Genomic DNA, 27,456 nt, shown 5'->3' on the forward strand with positions numbered 1-27,456 from the left:
ACTGTATTGTTTTTCAGGCTGTTTTCAGTGATGTCAATTCTCTCACTCACATGGCTCAGAAGTCACATTTGACTTGCACTGGCCAATATAACAGCAGAAGTGACTCAGGAAAAAGGTGTTAAGAAACGGTGCATAGTACAACATGTTCTCTGTGCCTTGCCACCGACACTGTAAAGGCATGTTTCAAAACAAAGCCTTCATCAGCATAGATACTTGAGTGACTGCTATGAGGAGAGCCCTTAAGACTCAAATTGGTATGTTATATGGGGACAACTAAATGTTTGGCAGGTTTAGCTCAGTGGATAGAGTATTGGACTGCAGACTAAAGGGTCCCAGGTTCGATTCCTGTCAAGGGCACATGCCCAGGTTGTGGGCTTGATCCTCAGTAGGGGGCGTGCAGGAGGCAGCCAATCAATGATTCTCTCTCATCATTGATGTTTCTATCTCCCTCTCCCTCTCCCTTCCTCTCTGAAATCAATAAAAATACATTTAAAAATAAATAAATAAATGTTGTTTTAAACAGGAAGGTGTTGGAATTATGATCACAGCAACTAACTGCAGTGTATACAACAGGTTAAAAAACAAAACAAACAACAACAAAAAAAAAAACAGAGAGCCCAAAGGAAAACTCCATCTTGGGCAGTAATCAGTGAGACATCATAGAGGCTATCACTCACTCTAATGTACTAATTTTTATTTTATGACACAAAGTAATTCACTAATCCTCACACTTGATTCAACATTCTTATAGTTACAGAAAAGATAAACAAGAACAACAAATATACATAACAGAATTTCTAATGAAGGAAAGTTAGTTGAGGATGGATGAGACAATCCACCTGTAAGAAATTGGCTCCCCCTCACAGTTATTAAATACTAGGAGCCCAGTGCTTGAATTCGTGCACCTTGAAAGGAACTGTGGGCCATGAGGCTGCAGTGGGCACAGGTTCCGGTCTCAGCCCATCCTCCCCGTCCCCACCTGGCCCCACCCAGCGCAGCCCCCGGTCCCCTGTCTGCCAGCAGCTCCGCTCTGGCCACCACTCCTACACATTGAGTGCACGGAGCAATTGGGGCTGGCGCCAGCAGCAGGTGCAAGCAGGGCCAGTGCCGTCAGTGGTGCTAGCAGCGGCTGCTGCCCTGATTGCCCCTCAGGAGGAGGGGGAGGTGGAGAAGCCCTCAGGGATAATTGGGGCCAGCAGCTGCCGCTCACACCCATTGACTGCATCGAGCGATCAGGACTGGCACTGGGCGCCAGCAGCAGGTGTAAGCAGCAGCTCCAGTGCCAGCAGCGGGTGCGAGTGGGGCCATCGCCGGCAGCGGGTACAAGAGGCAGATGCTGGCCCCGATCGGCTCTCAGGAGTAAGGGGAGGTAGAGAAGCCCTGAGGGGCAATCAGGGCCAGCAGCCACCACTCACACCCACTGATGGTGCCAAGCGATCGGGCCAGCGCCACATGCCGTGAGCGGGTGCAAATGGCGGCTCTGGTGCCGGCAGCAGGTGCAAGCGCCTCGTGGGACAGGGGTGCGCGGGAGCAAAGAATTTTCAGTAACCACCAGAGGCTCGCCCTGATGACAGCGACCAGCACCCCGCCCTGGTCTGGCACCCCCGCACACCTGCTCCACCATCCCACCACGGCTGACCCCCACCATGTTCCACACTCTGCTGCCTGCTGCCAACACCCTCCATGTTCCACGTGCATTCCCTGCTGGTCAACACATGTCATAGCGACCAGTGGTTCGGTTATTCAATTGTTCTGCCGTTCGGTCTATTTGCATATTAGGGTTTTATATATATAGATTGTTGTTTATACTCCATATTTTCCTCAATCCTTAGTAAGCATACTTTGTACCTAAATATTTGACTGGTTGTATATTTGTGTTAGGCCAAAGGCACACTGCCCAGGTGAATTATTAGAAATAAACAGAAAATAGGAAAAGTACCCAAAACCAAATTTTATGAAGGAGGAATTGTTTTATTCTTCAGATGTGAACAGTAGAAGTTACTGCTGCCAGATGCCAAATGACTATTTGCTATGCTTAAATGGAATGTGTGTGCTGGAAAATGGTAATTACTCAGAACCAAGGCCAGAAGTAGAATCCAGGTCAGAGTGAGGCACAAGGGCCCCGTTGGGCCAGCCTTCTCACCAAGAACTCTAAATTGCCCTCGCTTCTTTATTCTGACCTTGGCCCCTCTCATTAGCTTTGATAAACCATGAAAGAGGATTATAACTGCTTCAATCCTAATGGGGTTGAAGTGAATTACATGAAATAGTTAAGAAGGGATGTTTCTCTTCTTGTAATTATGTTTTAAAGGGAGAAGGATAGGACACATTGACAAAACATTTCCACAACTCTTAGAAATGTCTTAACTGCTATTTTACAAAGCACGGTGTCACCATTAACACGCACATCAAAAAAGTCTGACCACCATCTTTTGCTCTGAAATTTTTGGCTATTTCTAAATCAAATCCAATCTTGAGCTATGAAGATTATGAACTGTTTCTTTGAAAGCAATACTGCAAATACTGAAAGCAATTTCACAAGGCTGTTACCTATATGGCTTACATAAGGGCTTAATCATCTGATTAACTGAGCAACAACTCAGGGTGACTACTTTGAAAAGGGCTCATTCACTAGGATATACAAAGTCTGGAATGAGATGTTGTATTCAACTTTGTGTCCCTTAGGGATTCCTTAACAAACAGTTGCTGAATTGAATACAGGCCACAAGTGACAATGCAAGGTCATGAAGTTAAGATTTTTTTTTTTCAAATTCCTTATCAACTGTTTCATTACCCGCAATGCTGCTTCTAGCTAGTTATTTTCTGTTTCTTGTATATTCTGTTACCAAAATTGTTTTCATACAAGTGGCTTGGCTAAAAGAACAGAAACCATTAAATGACAATGTACTTATCTCATAACTGTACTACTATGACTACTACAACTATTATAATCTTAAAAACTATACTTTTAAATTGAGCTGACTATTCCCGCAACTTAGCTGTAGTAAACCAATTTACTGCAGCATAAGAGACAAGCTAAAGCGAAAGCGCCCTAAATCCGCTTCTAGAAGTTTGTCTCTCTCCGCTTTCTCCCTCTCCAGGGCAGCAACGCCAAACACAGAAAGAATGTTGCTGCTGTGAGTTTACTCCTCAACGTGGGGGCGGGAGGGACTGGCTTGGTCTTCTCCAAGAGTGGGGCATAGTAACAAGGAAAGAATAAAAGCTGCCAGAAAGAATCCTGTTAGATGTAAAAATCACAGTATTTGCTATGAAATAAACTAGAAAAACTGTAAGCGCAATGCCACACGCAGGGTGCTACACGCCCGCTAATTCACAGGATGACTCCGTGCGTGGGAAGGTCAGGAGCCCGCGGCGGCGCTCCCTCCGCCGCATCACAGCGGAGGAGCCAGGAGCCCCAGCACGTACTCGATGGCGCAGAACCAGACTCGGAGGGAGGGAGAGGGGAGGAGAAAAGCTCACTCAGCCCTCCTCCTCCAGCATAGGTTCCGAGTTCGGCAGACAAGCCCGGAAACCACAGGACCTAACGACCAGAGCCAGCCCCACGCCCACCCTGGGCAGGCGCTACCCTCCGAGGCCGGGGCGGGGCCGGGGGCGGGGCCTCAGGGAGGGCCGGGGCCGGGGGCGGGGCCGGGGAGGAGCGGGGCCGGGGCGGGGCCACGCGCCCGGGAGCCCGCGGGAGCCCGAGCCCCGGCCCTGAGCCTGCGCGCGGAAGGCCGGCCGCCAGCTCGGCGGCAGGGGGCGGGGAGCAGGCCCCTGACGGAGTCGGGCGGTACCTGCGCTGGAAGTCCTGGGCGAAGGGCTTCAGGTACGGGTCAATCTCCAGGAGCCTGGCTAGTTCGGGCACGTCCGCCAGGGCAGCGGCCAGGGCCGCCTCGGAGCCGTGGGCCGGAGCCGGAGCCGCCATCTTCCGCCGCAGCCCGAGTAGCCGAGGCCCGAGCGGGTCGAGTGGAGCCCGAGGACAGCGCGAGGGCGGAGCCGAGCCGAGGCGCCGGGCCCGGCGCGGCGGGCCCGGGCCCTTTATAGCCCGAGAGCGCCCGCCTGCCCCCTGCCCCCCCGCTGGCGGGAGGAGCGGGACCCGAGGTTCCGGCGAAGCGCGTCCCGGCGGGTAGGAGGCGTCTCGCCCGCCCCTCGGAGCACCTCCCGACTCGCCCCTGCGGCCACGGAGACCCGCCCTCCGCCCCGCCGGCCGGAGCCCCAGGGGAGGCGGTGGGTCCGAGCGGCCCCACCGCCTCCCCTCCGCTACCCCAGCCCGTCCCGGCGGGGAACAACGCCCGCCGGCGGCCTCCCCTGCGGAGGGGTGTGTGGTTTTCCGGAAAGGGAGCTTTCCTCCCAAAGACAGAATTTCTTTCTGTTGGGGCAGCGTTTCAGACACGGTCAGTCCCCAGAGTGGGAAACGGCCAAGTGTAGGTACAAACTCCTGTCTCCCGAACTTAACCCGAAGAGGAGGATCCTGGAAGCAGCACAGGGACACCGTCCTCGGGGTAGCAATGGCAGAGCACGGAAACGGGGCAAGAGCTGTTCTTATCCCCCACACCTTAGAAAAATAGTATTTTGGTTGTAACAAACTTGAAGTCAAAGACAAGTGGAGACCAGCTTTGAAAAGTCCCTTATGAGACAAAACCAGTTCCGTCATAGGAACAAAGCTTAATTGAGCGTATATTGCAAGAGTGGCTTGACTCTGCCTTTTTTGCTATGCCTTTGGAAATTATAAGCAAAACTTGAAGTTTTTCTGTTTTTGTTTTTTTCCCCCCAAGGTTGATGTTCATTGGTTTTACTTAGGCTGTTTCTGAACTTCTGACAAAACTAGCCTTGATTTGAGAAATGGTAGAGGGAAGAGCATTAAATTGGAATTCAGCTGTGCCGCTTATTAAGGAAGTGATGGTACAAGAAATTGTTCTCTCTTTTGACTTAAAAAATGAGGGACTCCGTGTAGTTTCCTCCACTTTGAACTTATTTAAGTTCTTTCATACCCATTAACTGACTTGCTTCTAACTGGTTGGAATTGGACTCGAAGGAGTTTGCCGTCTTATTTGTACCTAGAAACGGACCAGCTTGGGAATATCTGTGCCAGTTAAGAACTGGGTGTAGAGAATGTAGGGGTTGTGGACAAGGAACAGTGATCAGCCAAGGGACTTGAATTTTAAAACATCCAAAATATTTTTGTGTGAACATGTTTACAAGGTCCTGAAAGATATCTAGTAACAGACAACCTCTGAGTGAAAGAATGGAGGACTTGGACAACCTTCAGAATGGCTTGCCTGATTTCCCATAAAGATGACAACATGTAAATGTTTGTCAAATAAAACCCTGGAGGCCCGGTGCGCGGGATTCGTGCACTGGTGGGGGGCATGGCCTGCAGGGATCACCCCGCTGTGGGAGCAGTGCTCATCCCGGTCTGCCAAGCGGCTGTGGACCTGCCCTCTGAGCAGCTGCTCCTGGTCCGGCATCTTCTGTGGAGCCGGAGCACTCGCCTCTCCAGGGGACCCAGTAGGGCAGAGGTCCTCAAACTTTTTAAACGGGCCAGTTCACTGTCCCTCAGACATTCCACACATGCGCACTGCAGGCCCGGGAGGAGTCGGCTGCTAAGCAGGACAGGCAGCGGCGCCAAAAACACCCAGGGGGCCGGATGGGGCTGTAGTTTGAGGACCCCTGCGGTAGGGGCTGGGCCCAGGGACAATAGCACTGAGAGGCGACAGAGTAGGCCTCTGTCCCAGGCAGCCACGAACCCGCCTCCCAGCCTCCAGGGTCAGCTCTGCCGGCATCCAGAGGAGGTGGCAGGGAGCAAGGAGGAGGAGGAGGAGGAGGAGCCTGGGGCGAGGAGAGATGATCGCAGCCCAGGTTACTGTCCATTGGCCCGGGGTTCACAGCGGGAGCAGCCGCTCATCCCAGTCAGCTGAGTGGTGCTCCCGCTATGGGAGCGCACTGACCACCAGGGGGCAGCTCCTGCATTGAGCATCTGCCCCCTGGTGAACAGTGCACGCCGTAGCAACTGGTCCACCGGTCATTCTGTTCTTTCTGCTGTTCGGTCTCTGGGCTTTTATTATATAGGATTGTTTACAGTAAACAACACTTTAACTCAGAAGTAGGATATCCAATAGATGAACATATCTACATCTCCAATCCTAAATTTTTCTCCGAAATCCAGGATTGTATCCATCTCTACTTAGTTGGCTGAGACACCTAAACCAGCTATCTCCAAAATATACCCTTAAATCAGTCTTCTCATCCTTTCTGCTAGCACCCTTATACAGGCAGCCTTCATCTCTCACTTGGACTAACGTACCCAACTGGTTTCCCCTCTTCTGTTGTTTCTCCTAATCCATTCTCTAGTGTATCTCAAGTTTCAATGTGCAGATGAATTACTTGGGGATCTTGTTAAAAGTAGACACTCTACATCAATTCTGGGGTGTTGCCTCAGATTCTGCAGTTTTGAAAAGGTCAGAGGTGATGTTGATGTTGGCTGGGGGCACAGTTTGAATAGTAAGGCTCTACACAAGGAATAAATCATACAACTTACATGGCAGTTCACTTGGAGTCAAATATAAACTTACTATTCCCTAGCAAGGTTTGTATAATCTGGTCCTTGACTAACGTTCCACTGCTTTTCTCATCCTTCTCTGGTTTTACGGTTAGTCACATTGATTTTCCTGGAACTTCCTTAGTTCCTTGTAGCCTATGAAATTTCACTTTCCTTCTATCTGTTAGGTATCTGCTTTCCTGGTCTTTCATGGCTGGTTCCTTCCCAGCATTGATTGAGGTCTCAGCACTAAATAAATTCCTTAAAATCCTCTATTATAGCACATTCTCTCCTATGCAACAGTTAACAAAATTCAGGTGTTTATTTTTTATTTATTAACCTCCCTCTTTAGAATATAAACTCTAAGAAAGCAAGGACCTAGTCCACCTACTTCACTGTTGAACAAGTATTGAAGTTCGATGTGCCAGCCATTTTCCTAGGTGCTGGGGATTAGTGATGAACAATACAAGCTTTAATTGGCAAAAAGCTCACAATATAGGTAAATCTGTGAGACAGAAAGAGTATTGGTTTCCCAGGGCTAAAGTGAATGGAGAGTGACTGCTAAGGGATACAGGGTTTCTATTAAGGGTAATGAAATTTTTCTAAAATTGATTATACTATGGTTGCACAACTCCTTGCATAGACTAAAAACTATTGAATTGTACACTTGAAATAGATCTATGTATAACTCAGTAAAGGGGTTTTTATTTTTTTAGTAAAGGGGTTTTATAGATATGCCCCCCCCCAAAAAAAAAGATTTTTGGGTATAAGTAACAAATATTTTTCTAAGACTACAAATCCCCACCTATTGAAAAATCATTAAAAGAAAAAAAAAAAAATGAGTCCTGGCTGCTGTTGCTAAGTGGTTAGAGCAGCAGCCCATGCACTGAAGGGTCTTAGGTTCAATTCCCCATCAAGGGCACAGACCTGGATTGCAGGTTCAATCCCTGCCCCCAGTCAGGGCATGTGTGAGAGGCAACCAGTTGATGTGTGATGCTCTCACAATGATGCTTCTCTTTTTCTCTACACTCTTCCTCTCTAAAAATCAATGGGAAAAATATCGTTGGGTGAGGATTAACAAAAAGACAAAAAAAAAAAAAAGTAAAACCAATAAACTGCAACCAAACTTGAGAGACAGAAGTAAAAATGAAGTAACTTTTAAGTAAACACCAGTAGTAAAGTGGTTTCTGAGAAGACAATGGAGAAATTTCAGAAAGAAGAGAGTGATAATAACCCTTCTATCTTTCATAATGTCATTGAGGACCAAGGTTTATTCTTCCCTTTCTTCATGTAATATTTAAGCTTAAGTTTGCCCCATCGTTGTCATAAAATGGCTGCCACAGCTCTAAACATCACTTCCTCACAAGAGCACATCTAAAGGAAAGGAGAGTGAGTGTTGCCCTTGCCAGTGGGTGTGGCTCAATTGGTTGGAGCATCATCCCATATACCAGTGGCCAAATATCAGTCAACAGAGCCAAATATCAACAGTACAACAATTGAAATTTCTTTTGAGAGCCAAATTTTTTAAACTTGAACTATATAGGTAGGTACATTGCTATTAACTTAATTAGGGTACTCCTAAGGCTTAGGAAGAGCCACACTCAAGGGGCCAAAAAGCCGCATGTGGCTTGAGAGCCACAGTTTGTCAACCACGGCATACCAAAACGTGGTTCCTGCAAAACCAGGTTGCAGGTTTGATCCCCAGTCAGGGCATGTATGGGAGGCAACCTATAGATATTTCTCTCCCTCTCTCTAAATCAATTTTAAAATAATAAAGAAAAAATAGTGTTTATCCTGTGCATCTTTGCCTAAGAGAAAACTTTTCTTTTTATCCCTTTGGCTAAAACTAGGTCATGTGCCCACCCTACGCTGACACAGAGGAAGGTGAATACCGGGATTGTTTTCCATTGTGATTCACTGCTTCAATTGGGTTCATCTTCTCTTACTGCATTGCAGCCCAACCTCTGGATAAAATGGTGATTCAATTCACATGGGGAAAAAAAGGATTGATAATCATGTCTGCCACATCATCCTTGGCTATCTATCTTAGACCCACTATCCATGAAACTTGCCAGTGTTATTAGCTATCTTGTCCCTTTGTGATTGATTTTACCGTGCTTACATGGCAAAACTTCAACCTAGAATCAATTAATTTGCCTTCTCCATTACTACATCCAGACTGCTGAGGAATTTTAAAAAAAAGTCACTATAAGAACTAGTTTCACAAACCCCTTCCTCACGCAACACAACTGCAATTTTATAGGCTATACACTACATAAGGTATGCCCAACAAAGAGGAAAAATGAGGCCATTTGTCTCTAGAAGAACTTTTTCCCTTTCTACAAAGATCCTTCTCATCAAACTTTAAATCCTAATTAGTGTGTCCACCATGAGAACACACTTCTTTGTAATCTAAAGAAGGGCACTATACAGTCATGTGATACTTCATAATGGAGATATGACCAGACACAAGTCATTAGGTGAGCATCATATACAAACCTAGATGGTATAACCTACTTCAGTAATTGAATGTGCTATACTTTTCTATGACTGGCAGCAAAGTAGGTCTGTTTACACCAGTACCACCACAGACACATGGATAATGTACTGTCCTCTGAGTTTAAGGTAGATACATATCACTTGGCAACAGGAATTTTCCAGCTCCTTATATTCTTATGGGACCACCATCATACATGTGGTCCATTACTGACCAAAATATCTTTATGCAGCACATGACTGTGTAGGCACTACCTCATTGTACTTCACATTGGGCTTTGAAGATACTGCATTTTTTTTTTTTTTTACAAATCAAAGGTTTGTGGCAACCCTGGATTAAGCAAGTCTATCAGCATTTTTTCCAACAGCATTTAGTCACTTCATATCTATGTGTCACATTTTGGTAATGTCACAATATTTCAAACTTTTTCATTATTATATTATGGTGATTTATGATCAGTGATCTCCGATGTCACTATTACAATTGGGGATGTCACCTACTGCACTCAGATAAGACAGCTAACTTAATAAATGTGTGTTCTGAGTGCTCCACTGACAAGGCATTCCCCAACTCTCTCCCTGTGATTGGGCCTCCTTATTCTCTAATACACAACAATATTGAAATTAGGCCAAGTAATTACCTACAATGGCCTGTAAGTATTCAAATGAAAGGAAAATCACTTCTCACACTATATCAAAAGCTAGAAATTATTAAGCTTAGTGAGGAAAACATGTAGAAAGTGAGATGGGTCAAAAGCTGGACCTCTTATGCCAGTTAGCCAACTAGTGAATGCAAAGGAAAAGTTCTTGAAGGGAATTAAAAGTGTTACACCACTGAACACATGAATGATAAGAAAGCAACAGAGCCTTATTGATGATATGGAAAATATTTTAGTGACCTATGTAGAGGATGAAACCAGCCACATTTCCTTAATTCAAAGCCTGATACAGAACAAGGCCCTAACTCTTCAATTACATGAAGGCTGAGAGAGGTGAAGCTGCAGAAGAAAAGTTTGAAGCTAACAGAGGTTGGTTAATGAGCTTTAAGGAAAGATGCTGATTCCATAACATAAATGTGCAAAGTGAAGCAACAAGCTATCTGGAAGACTTAGCTAATTAATGAAGGTGGCTACACTAAAAACAATTTTCAATGTAGGTGAAACAGGCTTACATTGGAAGAAGATGTCTTCAAGGATTTTCATAGCTAGCTAGAAGTCAATGCCCAGCTTCAAAGGACAGGCTGAATCTCTTGCACATGCTAATGCAGCTATTAACCTTAAATTGAATCCAATACTCATTTATCATTCTGAAATGTTGGGCCCTTAAGAACTACACTGAATCTACTCTGTGCTCTAAAAATAAAAGAACAATGCCTGATGATAGCACATCTGTTTATAATATGGTTCACTGAATATTTTAGGCCCACTCTTGAGACCTACTACTTAGATAAAAAGATTCTTTTCAAGATATTACTGCTCAGTTTCAATGTTCCTGGTCACCCTAAGTGTTTTTCTTTAAAGATACATTTTGTTAGGCTGTAGCTGCCAGAGATAGTGAGTTTTCGGATGGACATGGGCAAGGTAAATCGAAAAACTTTTGGGAAGGATTCATCATTCCAAATGCCATTAGGAATATTTCTGATTCATGAGAAGGGATCAAAATATCAGCATTAACAGGTTAGAAGAAGTTGATTGAGCCTTCATGGATGACTTTGAGGAGTTGAAGGACCTCCATGGAGGAAGTAACTGCAAATGTGGTGGAAATAGCAAGAGAACTAGAATTAGAAGTTGAGCCTGAAGATGTGATTGCATTGCTACAATCTCATGATAAATTGTTTTTCAAGTTTTCTTATTTTTTAAAAGTCTTTATTATTGAGAATATTACAGATGTCCCTGTTTCTGTCCCCATTGTCCCTTGCATCCAGTTCCTGCCCCACCTAGGCCTTCACCACCCTATTGTCTGTGTTTATAGGTAATGCATAAATCCATATAAGATCTTTGGTTAATCTCTTCCTGTTCCCCTCCCCACTTCCCTCTGATATTCTTCAGTCTCTTCCATTTTCCAATGCCTCTGGTTCTGTTATTCAACAGTTTATTTTGTTCATTAGATTCCTTGTTCATTTATTTTGATTTTTATATTCAATTGTGGGTGATAGGTATGTATTTATTTCCATTCTGTTGTTCATTTTTTTATCTTTTTTCTTCATCTTCCCTTCTTTTTCTTCTTCTTTCTCTCCCTCCCTCTCCCCTCCCCCTCCTCCTCCTTGTTCTTCTTCTTCCTCTTCTTAAAGAAGACCCTTCAACATTTTGTGTAATACTGGTTTGGTGGTGATGAACTCCTTTAGCTTTTTTCTTATCTGTGAAGCTCTTTATCTGACCTTCAATTCTGAATGATAGCTTTGCTAGGCAGAGTAATCTTGGTTGTAGGTTCTTGCTATTTATTACTTTGAATGTTTTTTGCCACTCCCTTCTGCCCTGCAAAGTTTCTGTTGAGAAATCAGCTGACAGTCATATGGGTGCTCCCTCATAGGTATGTAACTGCTTTTCTCTTGCTGCTTTTAAGATTCTCCCTTGGTATTTTAATTATGATATATCTTGATATGGGCCTCTTTGGGTTATTTGGGATTCTCTTTGCTTCCTGTATTTTAGTATTATTTTCACCAGGTAGGGGAATTTTTCTGTCATTATTGCTTCAAATCAGTTTTCAATATCTTGCTCTCTCTCTCCTCCTTCTGGCACTGGCATAATGTGAATGTTCGTATGCTTGAAGTTGTCCCAGGGGCTCCCTACACTATCTTCATATTTTTGGATTATGTTTTCTTTTTGCTCTTCTAATTGGGTGATTTTTGCCCCCTCATATTCCAGATCATCGATTTGATTCTCATAATCCTTTACTCTACTGTTGAATCCCTGTAAATTATCCTTTTTTTAGTTAGTATATGTTAATTTCTGACTGGTCCTTTTTAATGTCTGAAATTCTCACTAAGATCCTTGAAAGTCTCACTAAGTTCCTTGAAGCTCTCATTGAGTCCCTCATTAAGAATCTTGAGCAATCTTATAACCATTGTTTTGAACTCTGTATCCAGTAGTTTGCTTGCTTCCATTTCATTTGGTGATTTCTTTTGTTCTTTCATTTGTAACATGTTTCTTTGTCTCTGCATTTTGGCTGCTTACCTGTGTTTATTTCTATGTATTAGGTAGTGCTGCTATGTCTCCTGGAATTGGTAGAGTGGCCTTGTGTAGAAGATGTCCTGTAGGGCCCAGTAGCTCAGCTTCTCCTGTCACCTGAGCTGGGCACTCTAGGTGCACCCCTGTGGGGGCTGTGTGCACAGTCTTGTTATAGTTGAACCTTGATAGTTGTTGGCATCACTGGGAGGAGTTGACTTTCAGGAAATTGGTTGTGAGGACCAGTTGGTGCTAGTGCCAGGTCTTGGGTCTCTTATTGATAGGTATGGGGCATGCTGACGCCAGCTGCTTCTTGTTTGAGAGATTTTAGGAATTTCTGAAGCCTAAGCCAGAACAGGCCATTCATATGGAAAAGCCACTGTGAACAGCTTGGGTGGGGCTGCAAATTGGATGGGGCAGGATTGAGTACCAGTGTTTATCTATGACACTATCTTGGTTCTACAGTCTCTCCTTATCTCATAATAAAATTTTAATGAATGAGGAATTGGTTCTTATGGCTGAGCAAAGAAAGTGGTTTCTTAAGATGGAATCTATTCCTGATGAAAGTGTTGTAAAGATTGTTGAAATGACAACAAACTATTTAGAATATTACATAAACTTAGTTGATAAAGAGGCAGCAGAGTTTGAGAGAATTAACTCCAATTTTTAAAGAAGTTCTACTGTGAATAAAATGCTATCAAATAGCATTGCATGTATACACAAGAGAAATGATCTGTGAAATAAAGAGTTAATGCGGAAAACTTCACTGTCTTATTTTAAGAAATTGCCACAGCTACCCTAATCTTCAGCAACCACCACCCTAGTCAGTGAGTAGCAATCAACATCAAGGTAGACCCTCCACCAGCATAAAGATAATTATTAATTGAAGAGTCAAATGTTAGCTTTTATTTAGCAATAAAGTATTTTTAAATTAAGGTATGTACATTTTTTAGACATAACACAATTGCATAATTAATAGGCTATAGTATAGTGTAAACATAACTTTTTTTTGTACTGAGAAACCAAAAAACTCATGTGACTCACTTTATTGCAATATTTGCTTTGTTTTGGTGGTCTGGAACTGAAACCAAAATATCTCCAGGGTATGCTTGTATAGGTGAGTGGTAGCCTTGCCTTCAATTCTCTCTTCCTTGAATGTAACACTCCTCTTTCTTCACTTTCAAGTTCTTGAAAAATTATCCCATTCATTGTTCAATGCACTGTGGCCTGGCTTATGTTCCTACTATAGTTGACTCTTGAAAAACAAAGGGGCTAGGGGTACTGACCCTCCACCTAGCTGAATATCTCCACATAGCTTTGACTTCTCCAAAACTTAACTATTAAAATAGTCCATCCTTGACCAAAAGCTTTACTAATAACATAAACAATCAACACATATTTTGCATCTTATATCTATTATGTACTGTATTCATACAATAAATTAAGCTAGAGAAAGTAAATATTAAGAAAATCATAAATAAAATACATTTCCAACATTTATTTAAAAAATCCACATGTAAGTGGACTTGCATAATTCAAACCCATGATTTTCAAGGACCAACTGTATATTGAAATTCTTCTTTCCAAAATACCACAAACCACCTAGTTATTAAACTCATGGGCAGTTTTTAGTTCTTGTGCTATCTAATCTCTGAAGATTTGGAACTGCTAATCATTTCTCATCTATTGAAACAGAAAAGGATAGAAGGTTTTAATAGAATTTGAACTAATAAACAAAGGTGTGTAGCCACTGTGAGATATAAGAAAGAAAAGAAATTAAGGATAAGAAGACCCCTGAACAATGGTGAGAGCATAGTTGAGGTTGTATAGCAAACACCTGAAACAGTGCCACATGGCACAACAATTAGTTTGTATTTGATATTGCTCAATAGGCTGAGTGTTTGAGTTCAAAAAATAAATATTTGAATGAAGCTAGAGTTGGAGACGTACAGAATGAGTTGAAGATCAGTAGGGCCCAGAAACTTGTGCTGATGGCATGTCACCCAAATGCCTAGTCATGGAATTCAGTTAGTGTGTGTGGTTAAAACAATAAAGAAATTAGGTCTTTCTTAAGGCTAGATATTGATTTAACAATTAAAAAAAATGATTGTCAAAAAGAAAGTAGTTTTGGTTAGATAAGAACAATTATTCCAGATCCAGACTGCCTAAATTCTAATCAGAGCTCCTCCATGTGTAACCCTGAGAAGTTACTTCACTTCCACATATCTTCATTTTCTCAGCTGCAAAGAGTGGTGAGGATTAAATAAGAATATTTAATCATTTAATAAGTCCTTAGGACAGTGCCAATCATAAACACTATGTAATTAGTTATTAATAAATAATGCACTTTAAAAGGGAAGGTGTGGCTTTTCTGCCCCTATACCCATAACACACTCAAATTTCTCCATGTTAGTATTTAAACTTTTTTGACATGAATATGAAATACTTAGACATGGAAGAAATATAAGGATGAATAATTTTATTTCTTTTCCAAACTAAGTATTTGAGTGCCTACCTTGCATAATGCATTATGTTAAAGCATTATTACGGCAAGAAGACCTTTGATGTAATTCATTAAGATATTTACAATATTAGATCATTTATAAATAAAAATTTAAACAATGACAACTCAAAATACTACACAAATGTATTAAATTATATTTTAAATCTAATCAAATTTTAAAATACTATTTCTCCTGCTGTTTCTCACCTCTCTCCCTCAGTGCCTTAGTTATTATCTTCTTTTAAATAAGAATATACACATATATGTATGTATATCCTATATAATAAAGAGTTAATATGCAAATGGTCATCACACCCTCACACTATCATGCTGTAACAGCTCAGACACTCAACACTGGGGAGAGAGGAATGGGGACCATTCAGGCTGCAGCCCAGGAGAGGGACAAGCTGCCCACCCTGCAGACCCAGGCACCAGCGCCTGTGGCTGTGGCCCGGGAGAGGGACAAGCCGCCTGCCCCACAGTCCCTGGCACCTGAGGCTGCAACCCGGGTGAAGCCGCCTGCCCATGGTCCCCTGCAGCTGCAGCCAGCCTGGGTGAAGCCAGCCGGGGTCCTGGGTGCCTGCGGCTGGCCAGAGGGAAGGAAGCCTGGGTCTCAGGTGTGGGGTGAGGCAGAGGCATTTAGGGGTGATCAGGTCAGCAGGGGAGCAGTTAGGGGCATCAGGCAGGCAGGCAGAGTGGTTAGGGGCAATCAGGCAGACAAGCAGGAAAGCGGATTGCGAGAGGCAGTTGGACATCCCCCAAGGGATCCCAGATTGGAGAGGGTACAGGCTGGGCTGAGGGACCCCTCCCACTTGCAGGATTTCATGCACCGGGCCTCTAATATATATATATGAAATGGTGTGCAGGGGGGTCCCTCAGCCCGGCCTGCACCCTCTCATAATCCAGGATCACTGGCTCCTAACCACTGGCCTGCCTGCCTGATCACCCCTAACCGCCTCTGCCACTGCCACTGCGGTTTTGTCCAGAAGGTCGTTCAGCTGTCCGGTCTAATTAGCATATTATGTTTTTATTATTGTAGATAGATATAGATATAGATGATATAGTTATAGATATAGATATACTAGGGGCCTGGTACATGAAATTCGTGCACTCGGGGGGTCCCTCAGCCCAGCCTGTGCCCTCTCACAGTCTAGGAGTCCTCAGGGGATGTCCAACTGCCTCTCGCAATCCGGGATCACCGGGACCGGGGGAGCAGGCCTAAGCTGGTAGTGGAACATCCTTAGTGCTGCCTAGGAGGCAGGAGAGGCTCCTGCTACCACCGCTGCACTCGCCAACCATGAGCCCAGCTTCTGGCTGAGCGCACTGACCACCAGGGGGAAGCTCCTGCATTGAACGTCTCCCCTGGTGGTCAGTGTGCATCATAGCATGTAGTCGTTCCACTGTTCAGTCGATTTGCATATTAGCCTTTTATTATATGGGACATATATACATCTTTAACTTCTCCATTAAAACTGCATGAGGCAATCATTTCACAATTCTATCAATTTGCCTAAATCATTGACTTACACATTTAAAACAGCTGAATTTTATGTTGTGCAAATTATACCTAATGAAGCTAGTTTTACAATTTTTCTTAACATGAATTGTAACTTATTAAAAAGGTGGATGTGATGGCTGAAAAGTGTTGGGATCCCAGTATCCAAACTGACATTCACTTATTTCTGGATTACATTTAGCAGAGGTAGAAAGCTAAACTTCTTTTCTACCGCCTGCCAAGTTTCTCAGAGGACCCTTGAGAAAGAGACAGACATTTTGTCTTCAACCCATTTGCCCTCTCACCTTGCTATGTAGGTGGCCAAGTGGTGAGTGTTCAATGTAATAATGATTGTCACCACCTGGAAACCAGAGTGAGGCAAACAACTTTTTTTCAGAGGTGGTGCTTAATAGTTTTTAGATATAATGATTTTCAATTATTTTTGTTGTAAGTTGGATTAGAGTCAGGGACCTAAAGATAAAAGACTAACTTTTATGAAAAATCATCTGGATTTATGAAAAATCTTCTGGTCCTCTCCATTAGAATGTACATAATTTCCCATGTCTCAAACCTACCCAAGCAAAATGTTCATTTTTATTTTACTCAAAATTACAGGCTTCCTTTATGGCTTTACATTCTCTCTAGTGATTTTTTTATGTCTAAAATTTTCAGTACTTCGCAATCACTCCTATTTGAAAATTTTGCAAATCTTTTTAGGCACAAAATCTAAGAAAGGGTTAGGTACCTGAGCTTATAATGGAGTTATTCTGAAAGAAGACTAAAGCTGTTCTTCAGAGTAAGAGCTAATAATACGACACATTGTTTCTCACAGTGTAGGCACTGTTTTAACCTTTGTATAGCTGTGTGTGTGTGTGCGTGTGTGTGTGTGTGTGTGTGTGCGTGTGTGTGTGTATAAGATTGTTAACCTTATGATAAGGGCACATAAAGATGAAGACAATTGCTTAAGGTAATGTAGTTAATAGTAGTGAGTAAGGATTTGAATCCAGGTAAACCTGTTACAGTCTATGCTTTCAAGAACTATTTTATACTGCTTCTCAGAAAGATGAATATGGAGGATAATGTAAGTTTCTTTATAAAACTTTAAGACAAAAATTAAGATACTGTACATCTCTCAACTTTACTTGAATGAAACCCAGGTCCCTGGCAAATTTAAGCATTCAGAACAAAGCTAAGAGCCAGGAAATGGGCAAAAAATAAAAGGCTTTTTACATACAACATTTAAGTCACAAAGTCCATGTAATGCAGTGTACTTATAGGAAGACACCTCCAACTACCACTGCTTATTACAGTAGCTTGAATGGTGGTCCCCAACAAGATGTGTCAATGTCCTAATTCCAAAACCTATGAATGTTACCTTATTTGGGAAAAGGGTGTCTGCAGATGTAATTAAGTTAAAGCTCCTGAGATCAGAACATCCTGGATTATTTGATTTGGTCCTAAATCCAAAGACAATGTCCTTAGAAGAGACATGCAGAGGTGACAGACACAGAGAAGAGGAGGAGGCAATGTGATCATGAAGGCAGAGACTGCAGTGATAGCCACAAGTTAAGAACATCATCAGTCTGGCTGGTGTGACTCAGTGATTGAGCATCAACCTATGAGCTAGGAGGTCACGGTTCGATTTCCAGTCCGGTCACATACCCAAGTTGCGGCTCAATCCCGAGTGTGAGGCATACAGGAGGCAGCCGATCTATGATTCTCTCATCATTGATATTCTCTCTCTCTCTCTCTCTCTCTCTCTCTCTCTCTCTCTCTCTCTCTCTCTCTCTCTCTCTCTCTCTCCTTTCCACACTGAAATCAATAAAAAAATATTTTTTAAAAAGAATGTCATTAAACACAGGAAGCTGAAAGAAGCAAAGAATGGATTCTCCTCTGGAGCCTCCAGAGGAAACATGACCCTGCAGATATCTTGCTTTCAGACCAACCAGTTTATGATCATTTGTTTTGGCCGCCTTAGAATACTAATACATCTGTTCAGTCTTTTAAAAATTATTCTCAATGACTGCAGATTGGAAGCTGCAAATCACATGACAGAAGTACCTTAGAACATTAATTAGCTTACTTAGTCAAGCAAAAGGAATTTGAAGTGGCTGATAAAAATACCTGCAACATGTTAACACTACTTAACAAAAGAAAAAAAAGAAAAGAAAAATCAGACACTAGAGAAAATCCATGATTTTGAGCCTAGACCTTAGTTCCCAGGTATCTAGCAGCAAAAACAAAGAAGGAAAAATAGTGTTTATAATTCTATAAATTTTGAATTGTCCCTTCTAGTTAGAAATGGCTCTATAAATGATAGATATTGAGTAACATTTTAAAACATGTACCTGGAAGTCAATTTTAAATAAACAACAAAGACCTTTCCAGATAGTTTTTTTTTTTTTTGGGGGGGGGGGGAGGATTGTTTTGTTTTATATAGCAGTATGATGTTGTGGTTAAGGACACAGACCTTGCAGCCAGGCTGGTGGGTTTGAATCTCGACTTTGCCACTCACTTGCTGTGTGATCATGGCAAGTCAATCTCTTTGTACCTCATTTTTGTTTCTGTAAAGTGGGAATGATAATAGTACCTATTTAATATTGAGAGGATTAAATTACTATACATAAGGTACTTAGAACTGTACTTAGCATATAATTATTGCTCAATATGCCACTAGCATTTATATTTCTGCAAAGGCAATACTAGAGCAAAGAAGAGTGATGTGTTTCATATACAATACTTTCCAGTAATCTAGATTGCTAAAAAAGTAAGTAAGTGTTAAGATGTTGAGGAAAAAAAAAAGTGCTATTATGCCAGTGAAATCTGACTTTGATTCTGGTGGACACTAACACTGAGCTGAAGTTTTCTAAAGAAATCCTCTGCTCAGGTACCAATATGTTCCATAGATCAATGCTAGTAAACAAATGTTTGTTACCAATCCACAAAGAGGAAAATAGAAAAATTGAGAAAACGTGTCTAGAAACGTTAATGTCACTTTGCATAATTTTACGTTTGAAAAATAAAATAAAAACTGGAGCTTCTATTGTTATTCTTAAAATTTTATTTCTCTAGAAAATTATTTTATAGAGTTATTAATCCATGACTGATTTTTAGGGGAAGAAAATAAGCTTTTCTATTATCACCAATAATTTGATAAACTTTGCACTAGGTAGAACCAGAACTCTTTTCAGAAAATTCTTTATTCATGCAAGTGCCCCAATGAGCACATACTAGATACTCTCAAATTCTTACTTTATAAAAAGGATAGTGACTTAAAATATTTTGTAATAAAATTACAATTCATAGTTTACATGTTCAAGCTTATAGCAAAATATTCAAGTAGATCCTATCTATTTAAATTGCATTATGAGATGACCATGACAAATTATTTAAAGACAAAGTTAAAGACAAATTGTCAATATGGGGAATTTGGCTAGATAAGACCCTACTTTATATTCTTTAGGTCTTAATAGCTTTAGACTGCATTGGTTGAGCCCACTGACAATAAGTAAATAGGCAAAAGGTGACTAAAAAGACTATAAAAATGTTCATTGACTAATGCAAAATAATCTAGCTACTTTAACCATAAACCCAGCCACACTGTATTCCTCTATAGGACATTGAGGAATGTCCTAACCTGAATATAATAATTTTTCATATTTCAGACTTTGGATAGAGCTTAATTCTAGACTCAGCTCTGTTACTTGCAAGCCCTATGACCTTGGGCAAGTTACTTTCAAGATTGCAATTTCATCTTCTATAATATAGATATAATAAAGCATGCATTGGGAATATGTGACATTAAAATATGATCATATCAAAACTACCACAAGAAGGGTACCAGCCTAAAGCAGCTCAGTTAAGGTAGGAGGAAGCATTATGCTATAATGGCTGAATATAATAAAAGTTACATCAGGTAACCTTCCCCAACTCTGCCTTCACCCCAATAGGAAGACTTGGGGTAGTGCTCTAATTGCTCACTCAAAGGACATAGAGTTCTGACAATATTGGGGTGAGTTATAATTATGATGAATTATAATGGTTTAGAATACTGGTTTATAATTTCTTGTAAAAATTAATGACAAACATCTTCAAAATGAACCTTTGCAACATTACATTTCTAAATTCCATATAATCTATATTAGTGCTTTTTGCTCAAAATAACTCTCTTTTAAACTACATTATTGGAGGAAAAAATAAGCTAACTTACCTTCAAAAAACACTGTTTTGATTGGATACTGTAAGGCTAAAAAGAAAATGAACTGTACATATACACTATACTTTCTTTGGTAAATTTAATTTTTATAGAGTTATGAACTAGGAATTCTGGGGCTGCTCTGCACGTTGTTCAAATAAGTAAATAAATTGTAGATAATGGGAACCAGGTTTCTCACTATCAGTGATGAAAGTTACAAGTGAGTGTGGGGTAGATAAAATAAACCCTGTGGTGTTGAATTAGAGTCAGAGATAGCAACATGAACTTAGGTACACACACAAACATACACACACACACACACACAATTTTAAAAATGTGTATACATGGGTTTGTATAATACATATATTTCTTAGCTCCGTCTGCTGGGAGGATAGAGAAGCAGTGACAATAGGATATCTAGTGCCCAGATTTTTTTTCTAATTCTTCTCCCATAATAAGAACCAAGGCTACTCGGAGGAAGGACTAATTCTAGGACTGAATAGGGAAAATGCAAGATGAGCCTGGAACATTATCTAGTGCCATAAAGTAAGGTAGTGTTTAAGAAAAAGGAGAAGAATATGGAGGTATCTCCAAAGGACACAGGAGCCAACCAGAAAGTGCCCCAAAGGGTCAAAGCAGGAATCATTCAAGCAACAAAATAAATAGCAGTAGTATTGGACTCTTAGTAGTAACAGTATTTATAATGTCAAAGAGCAAAGTAAACATCCATGAGTACATCCTAATATACATAATTAATTGAACAAATAAGCAAATGGGGGAGAAAGAAAAAATCTTCCTTCATAAAAATTCTAAATAATTTATGTAGAGCCTCCTTCCTCCAGGAGGTGGAGCTTAATTCTCAACTGGAATGTGGGCTGGATTTTAGTTACTTGCTTCCAAATAATAGAATATGAAAAGAGACAAACAAGAAGTTTACAGTCAGACTCCACACTAACCAAGTGATCTAAGTTGACACCACCAGTAACAAGACATGTTGATATGATAGGTCCCTTGATATGATGTGATAAGAAGCACACTTTGCCTTGAAATATTCTTTCCAAAAATCAATTGAGAATTCCTAATTGTGAATAAATATCAGATAAAACCAAATCAAAAGATCAATACTTTTAAATTTTTCAAGGTTGTAAACAACAATGAAAGACTGGAAAACTCACCAATTGAAAGAGACTAGCATACTTGATGAAGAAAAGTGAGGTGGTGTCCTAGAATGAATTCTGGAATATATAACAAGATAAAATATTAGTAAAATCTGCAGTTTGTTTTATAGTATTACTAGAGGCCCAGTGCACAAAAATTTGTGCACTCGGGGGGGAGAGGGGGTCCCTCAGCCCGGCCTGTGCCCTCTCGCAGTCTGGGACCCCTCGGGAGATAACGACCTGCTGGCTTAGGCCTGCTCCCGGGTGGCAGAGGGCAGGCCCAATCCCTAGGTGCAGCCCCTGGTCAGGCTCAGAGCAGGGCCTATTGGGGGGTTGGGGCACCGCCCCCTGTCACACTCAAGGCAGGGTCGATAGGGAAGTTGCGGCATCACCCCCTGTCAGGCACAGAGCAGGGCTGATCAGGGGGTTGGGGAGCTCCCCCCTGTCATGCACAGAGCAGGGCCCATCAGGGGAATTGGGGCTCCGTACCCTGTCACACACAGAGCAGGGCCGATCAGGGGGTTGAGCAGCTCCCCACTGTCACTCACAGAGCAGGGCCCATCAGGGGGGTTGGGGCACCGCCCCCCATCACACACAGAGCAGGGCGGATCAGGGGGTTGGGGCGCCGCCACTGTCACACTCAGGGCAGGGCTGATGGAGAGGTTATACACAGAGCAGGGCCCATGGCGGCGGGGGGGTGAGGGGTTGGGACGCCGCCCTCTATCACCCACAGAGCAGGGCCGACCAGGGGGTTGGGGCGCTGCACCCTGTCACACACAGAGCTGCAGGGCGATCAGGGGGTTTGGGTGCTGCCCCCTGTCACGCTGATCCTGGTGCCGGGAGGCCTCGCGGCTCCGCTGATCCCAGTGCTGGGAGGCATATTACCCTTTTACTATATAGGGTAGAGGCCTGGTGCATGGGTGGGGGCTGGCTGGTTTGCCCTGAAGGGTGTCCTGGATCAGGTTGGGGGTCCCCACTGGGGTGCCTGGCCACTCTGGCTGAGGGGCTGAGGGCCGTTTTTAGGCTGACGGGTGACTGAAGCTCCCAACCACTCCTTTTTTTCTTTCTTTTTTTTTTTTTTAAATATATTTTATTGATTTTTTACAGAGAGAAAGGGAGAGAGATAGAGAGTTAGAAACATCGATGAGAGAGAAACATCGATCAGCTGCCTCCTGCACATCTCCTACTGGGGATGTGCCCGCAACCCAGGTACATGCCCTTGACCGGAATCGAACCTGGGACCCTTCAGTCCGCAGGCCGACGCTCTATCCACTGAGCCAAACCGGTTTCGGCTCTTTCTTTTTTTTTAAATTCTGGGCCAGCTTTAGCTCTGAGGCCTCAGCTGCTGAAAACAGATTTCTGGCCTTTGTTTACCATCTGTATTTGATACAATGTTGCGGTCCGGCTGGCTGAAGCCCAGCTGAGTAAAGCAGGTTTTTTGGGTTTTGTTTAGCTTCTGTATTTGCAACATAGTTGCTTAGAGTTGCAGCTGAGAGGCCGGCAAGTCAGGTGGGGAACGTTGGAGTCCTCCGTCACTGAAGCAAGCAAGCCTCCCTGTTTGCATCAGCTGCCTGGCTGCCGGCCGCCATCTTGTCTGCCAGTTAATTTGCATATCTCCCTGATTAGCCAATGGGAAGGTAGCAGAGTGACACCAATTTGCATGTTTCTCTTTTATTAGTGTAGATACCAATCTAATTTTTCAGTTTTGATAAATGTCCTTGTATACAATATTGGCATTAGAGGAAATTAAGTCAAAGTATATGGGAACTCTTTGTACTGTCTCTGCAACTTTTCTATCAATCTAAAATTATTCCAAAATAATTGTTTTCAAATTTACAATATGAACTATGATAAAATCTTACTATTTTTTTATTTTAGATATAAACTGCAGGTTTCAAAAATGATTTTCCTTTCATTTTAATTTCTTTTCTAAAATAAAAAATATTGTGATATTTAATTTCCCCTTTTTCCCCAATGGTAGTGATTACACAGACCTTAGTTAATGTAAATGAAAATATATGATAATATTTTAATAATATCATAGCTAATTAAACATTTCTAACATCTAGTGGAATTCAGTGTAATGGGTTTTCTGAGCTTCTATTAACTCTTTGAATTTACAAGGCTGCCACTTAGTTATCTGGTGGCATAGAATTCTGAGAAATTTAAAGGAAATGCTACAAGTACCTAATTAATCCTTACAAAGTTGAGATAATCTGATTCATTAAAAGAACAATGTGTGCTTGGTACTGAACTAGAAATTTTTAATTACCATTTTGTACTTTACTGATAGCCTGATCTTCAGTGAAAAAGTGACTGTCTAGAAAGTTTAAAGCACAAAATTGCAGAAAATCACAGGTAAATGGCCTAGATTTGAAGAATTTCTTTTTCTCATTTTGATAAAATTTTCTCTAAACTATTTGAATTTTAAAACAATTGTAATAGGAACTCCTCATTCTGCCTATCTTTCTAACTAGCTATATCATTTCATTTTAGTAACTAATACAAACTTTTATAACATTGAGTCACTTAAGCCATTGAACACCTTAAAGTTGCTTTCTGATCTGAGTTAGTTCTTCCACTATTTGCTTCCATTTATTTTTACTCAAATGTTTCCATCTTTTCTAGAAGAGTTTCCTATTTTTCAAGATATTCTTTTCTTCTCTTTTCTTTTTATTAGCATTTGTAATAATGCCTTTTAAACTTGAAAAGACTCACAGTGTTCATACATAATGCAGTGAAACCTAGGTTATTTGCCAACTAATAATTAGCAATCTAGGTGTAAACTATATCCTTACAATAAATTAGCAATCTAGGTGTAAACTATATCAAAACTGCTTTTGAGAATTTTTTCATAGATAATGAATCTTGTAGATATCTTTGTATGCCCCATGTTCATGAAGACCTCCTAAATTAACTCTCATTTAGGGAGGTTACATTTCCTGGACTAACAATATTAAATGATTTTATGAGAAGGTTTATCACTTCACCTGACTCCATATTCTATCCGTTATACTATACATCTGGTCTAAAAAATTGCTGGACAGAGAAAAGTCAAAACTTTTTTCCTTAGTAGGATGAGGTCAGAAAATTCTTTAAGATCTAAGAATAGTTCCGATATAAAAAGATTTGTAGAGGCTGGATCTGAGATACAAGTTTCTGTGAAATTATCACCATGTATTAAATGACAGGTGCTCTTGCTGTACCCAAATTTGTTTTTCTTTTCTTTTTCTTCTCTCTCTCCCTTTTTTTTAAGTGAACAGTATTTGGAATATAATTTATTTCTCATTAAAATGATACATCTCTAGAGTAGGGGAATGTAGTTTAAATTACATACATATGTGTATATAAAAAGTTTTTATTTAATAATTTACCATAAGCTGAATTTTCTACAGAAGCATTACCTATAGAGTTTCTTACTCTTCTTATGCCCCATCTTCATTATTAAGATCAGCTGGCACTTCAGCATCAGGTCAAATAAAGTAACAAGAACTGGATTTACCCTTCTGCAAGAAGCATCAACAATAAAAATATCAAATCAAGGTGCTGGGCATCAAGCAACCAAAAAGAGTGATCCCTGAGAGATGGGAAACAAATGAGGTGAGCCCTGTAGTAAATGTCCTAGCTTACTGCCATGAGAGAATTTCCAAGCCACAGTTAAGGGAAGAGGAACACAGGCAGAACACAGGCAGAGGAAGGGGAAGCTGAGTTCCAGAGAGAACAAACAGGCTAGAGTTCACTTGACAACATGATAAAGGAGAGAACTGCACAGAGAAATAACCTAGATTCAAGCAGAAGTTTCATATTAATTATTCCAGAGTATTGATTTATGTTTGCATGTGAGGAAGTTTCAAAGACTGAAAGAACCACTCAAAAGAATTAAAAGGAACAGTGTTTAACATTCACACAGGGCCAGAAAAAGTACCTGTTTCCTACAACCAGATTTAAAGCACTTATCACGCCTGCAGCATTAGGATGAGTACTCAGGAAGGTCTTGTCTCAGTAGTGGGAGGATAATTAGCTCTATGCTGGGCACTTTTATGGAGCCACAAATTGTAAAAGCAAGATCCGAAAGAATTTGTTTCAATGTAATTTAACTGCATATAAGAATAAACTTTAAGAACATTTATAGGAATAGGAAAACATCCACTAAGCAAGTAAAATCCACAAGTTCTGGCATCCAATCAAAGATTTGAAGACATGCAAATAACAAAGCAGGAAAACAATACCTATATTGAGAATAATTAATCAATTAAACTAACTTAAAACTGACACATGTGTTAGAATTAGCAGAGCCAAGGACATAAATACAGTTATTCCTGGAATACATATGTCTAAAAAGTTAAGTATAAATATTGAAGATATGAAAAACACCCACATCAAACCGCTATAAACTAAAATATCTGAAATGAAAATTTAGGGTATTGAAGAAATAGTAATAGGAACTATCTACAATTTAAGACAAAAAATAATTTCTTAACAATACAAAGAACACCAGTGGGCTATGGAACAACTTCAATCAACCTTTTATGAAATTGGATCTCTGAAATAGTGGAGAAGGAGCATACAAATAGAGGGGTGAGGCAAAAGTAGTTTTACAATTGGTTGTATGGAAAAAGACATGCAGTTTATGATTATAATAGATTTATTTACCACTTCCTGTATTCACAATTATAAACCTACTTCTGCCAACTCCTGTAAATTTGAAGACACAGTGGCAAAAAAAAATCCAAATTTTTTGAAGATTAAACACCCACATAGCAAGAAGCTACATGAGCTTCAAGCACACAAAAAATGTGAAGAAAACTGCATTAACACACTTCATAATGAAATTGCTTAAAAGGATATAAAGAGAATTGTGTTAAAAGCATCAGAGGAAAAAAGACAAATTGTGTATAGAAAAACAAAAATAAGGAAGATAACAGTCTTCTTACTGGAAAAATTCAGACAGTGGAGCAACATTGTTAAAGATGTGAAAGAAAATGTCGCCAACCGGTTAAGCAGAAATATTGAAGGACCTGGTGGAACAGGAGGCACCATCCTGGGAGTCAGCATCCATCTCCCACAACAAAGACTGAAAGATTCTGCACAAGGAGCCCAAGAGCCAGGGCATCTACCTCAGGCTGTTGGTCAAACTGTACAGGTTTCTGGCGGGACGAACCAACTCCACCTCAACCAAGTGGTGCTGAAAAGGTTGTTCATGAGCACACCAACAGGCCGCTTCTGTCCCTTTCTCAGATGATCGAGAAGATGAAGCTTCCTGGCCGGGAAGACAAAATGTCTGTGGTTGTGGGAATATAACCAATGACGCGTGTCCAGGAGATGCCCAAACTGATGGTGTGTGTACTTTGTGTGAACAGTGGAATTGGAGCCACATCCTCAAAGATGGGGTCAAGATCCTAAAATCCTCACCTTCGACCAGCTGACCCTGGACTCCCCCAAAGGCTGTGGCACCGTCTTGGTGCTCACAAAGGTACAGAGATGTCCAGGCATTTTTTGCAAGGCCCTAGGAACCCCTCACCACACAGCAAACCTACATATGATCCAAGGGCTTGAAGTTCAAGCTTGCAAGAGTCTCAGACCAGCCACCGCTACCTTATTATTAAAAAAAAACAAACAAACAAAAAAAGATTTTGGATACTGAAAAGAGAGAGAGAGAGATAGAGACAGAGAGAAAATATTGACAATAGACTTTAATACTCAGTGATCATATTGTTCAAAAAGAATGCAAAAAATAAATAGTTTAGACATACAAAAAGCGAAAAGAATTCATTTTGAGGAAACCTGCAATACCAGACATTTGGCAAGCAGATAAAAAATGATACCAAATAAAAATATGCATCTAAAGTAATGAAAACATCAGGAAAGATAACTACATGCTTAAAAAAATAAAATTTTATTCTTGTAA

General features: G+C 41.3%; 1 protein-coding gene and 1 pseudogene across 1 annotated transcript in view; one reads left to right on the forward strand and one right to left on the reverse strand.

Annotated features, from left to right (window-relative positions):
* The window catches only part of GBE1 (1,4-alpha-glucan branching enzyme 1), a 359,283-nt gene extending 355,133 nt beyond the window's left edge, over positions 1–4,150 (reverse strand). Inside the window, exon 1 of the mRNA XM_036353073.1 lies at positions 3,795–4,150. Within this exon, the coding sequence (XP_036208966.1) occupies positions 3,795–3,925 (131 nt within the window). The 5' untranslated portion in view covers positions 3,926–4,150. The remainder of the gene's footprint in view (positions 1–3,794) is intronic.
* Positions 4,151–10,010: 5,860 nt separating this feature from the next.
* Positions 10,011–27,154, forward strand: LOC118675662 (annotated as a pseudogene).
* Positions 27,155–27,456: the final 302 nt, after the last annotated feature.

The sequence above is a fragment of the Myotis myotis genome, unplaced genomic scaffold (assembly GCF_014108235.1).
Source record: "Myotis myotis isolate mMyoMyo1 unplaced genomic scaffold, mMyoMyo1.p scaffold_m19_p_2, whole genome shotgun sequence".
Classification (NCBI taxonomy): domain Eukaryota; kingdom Metazoa; phylum Chordata; class Mammalia; order Chiroptera; family Vespertilionidae; genus Myotis; species Myotis myotis.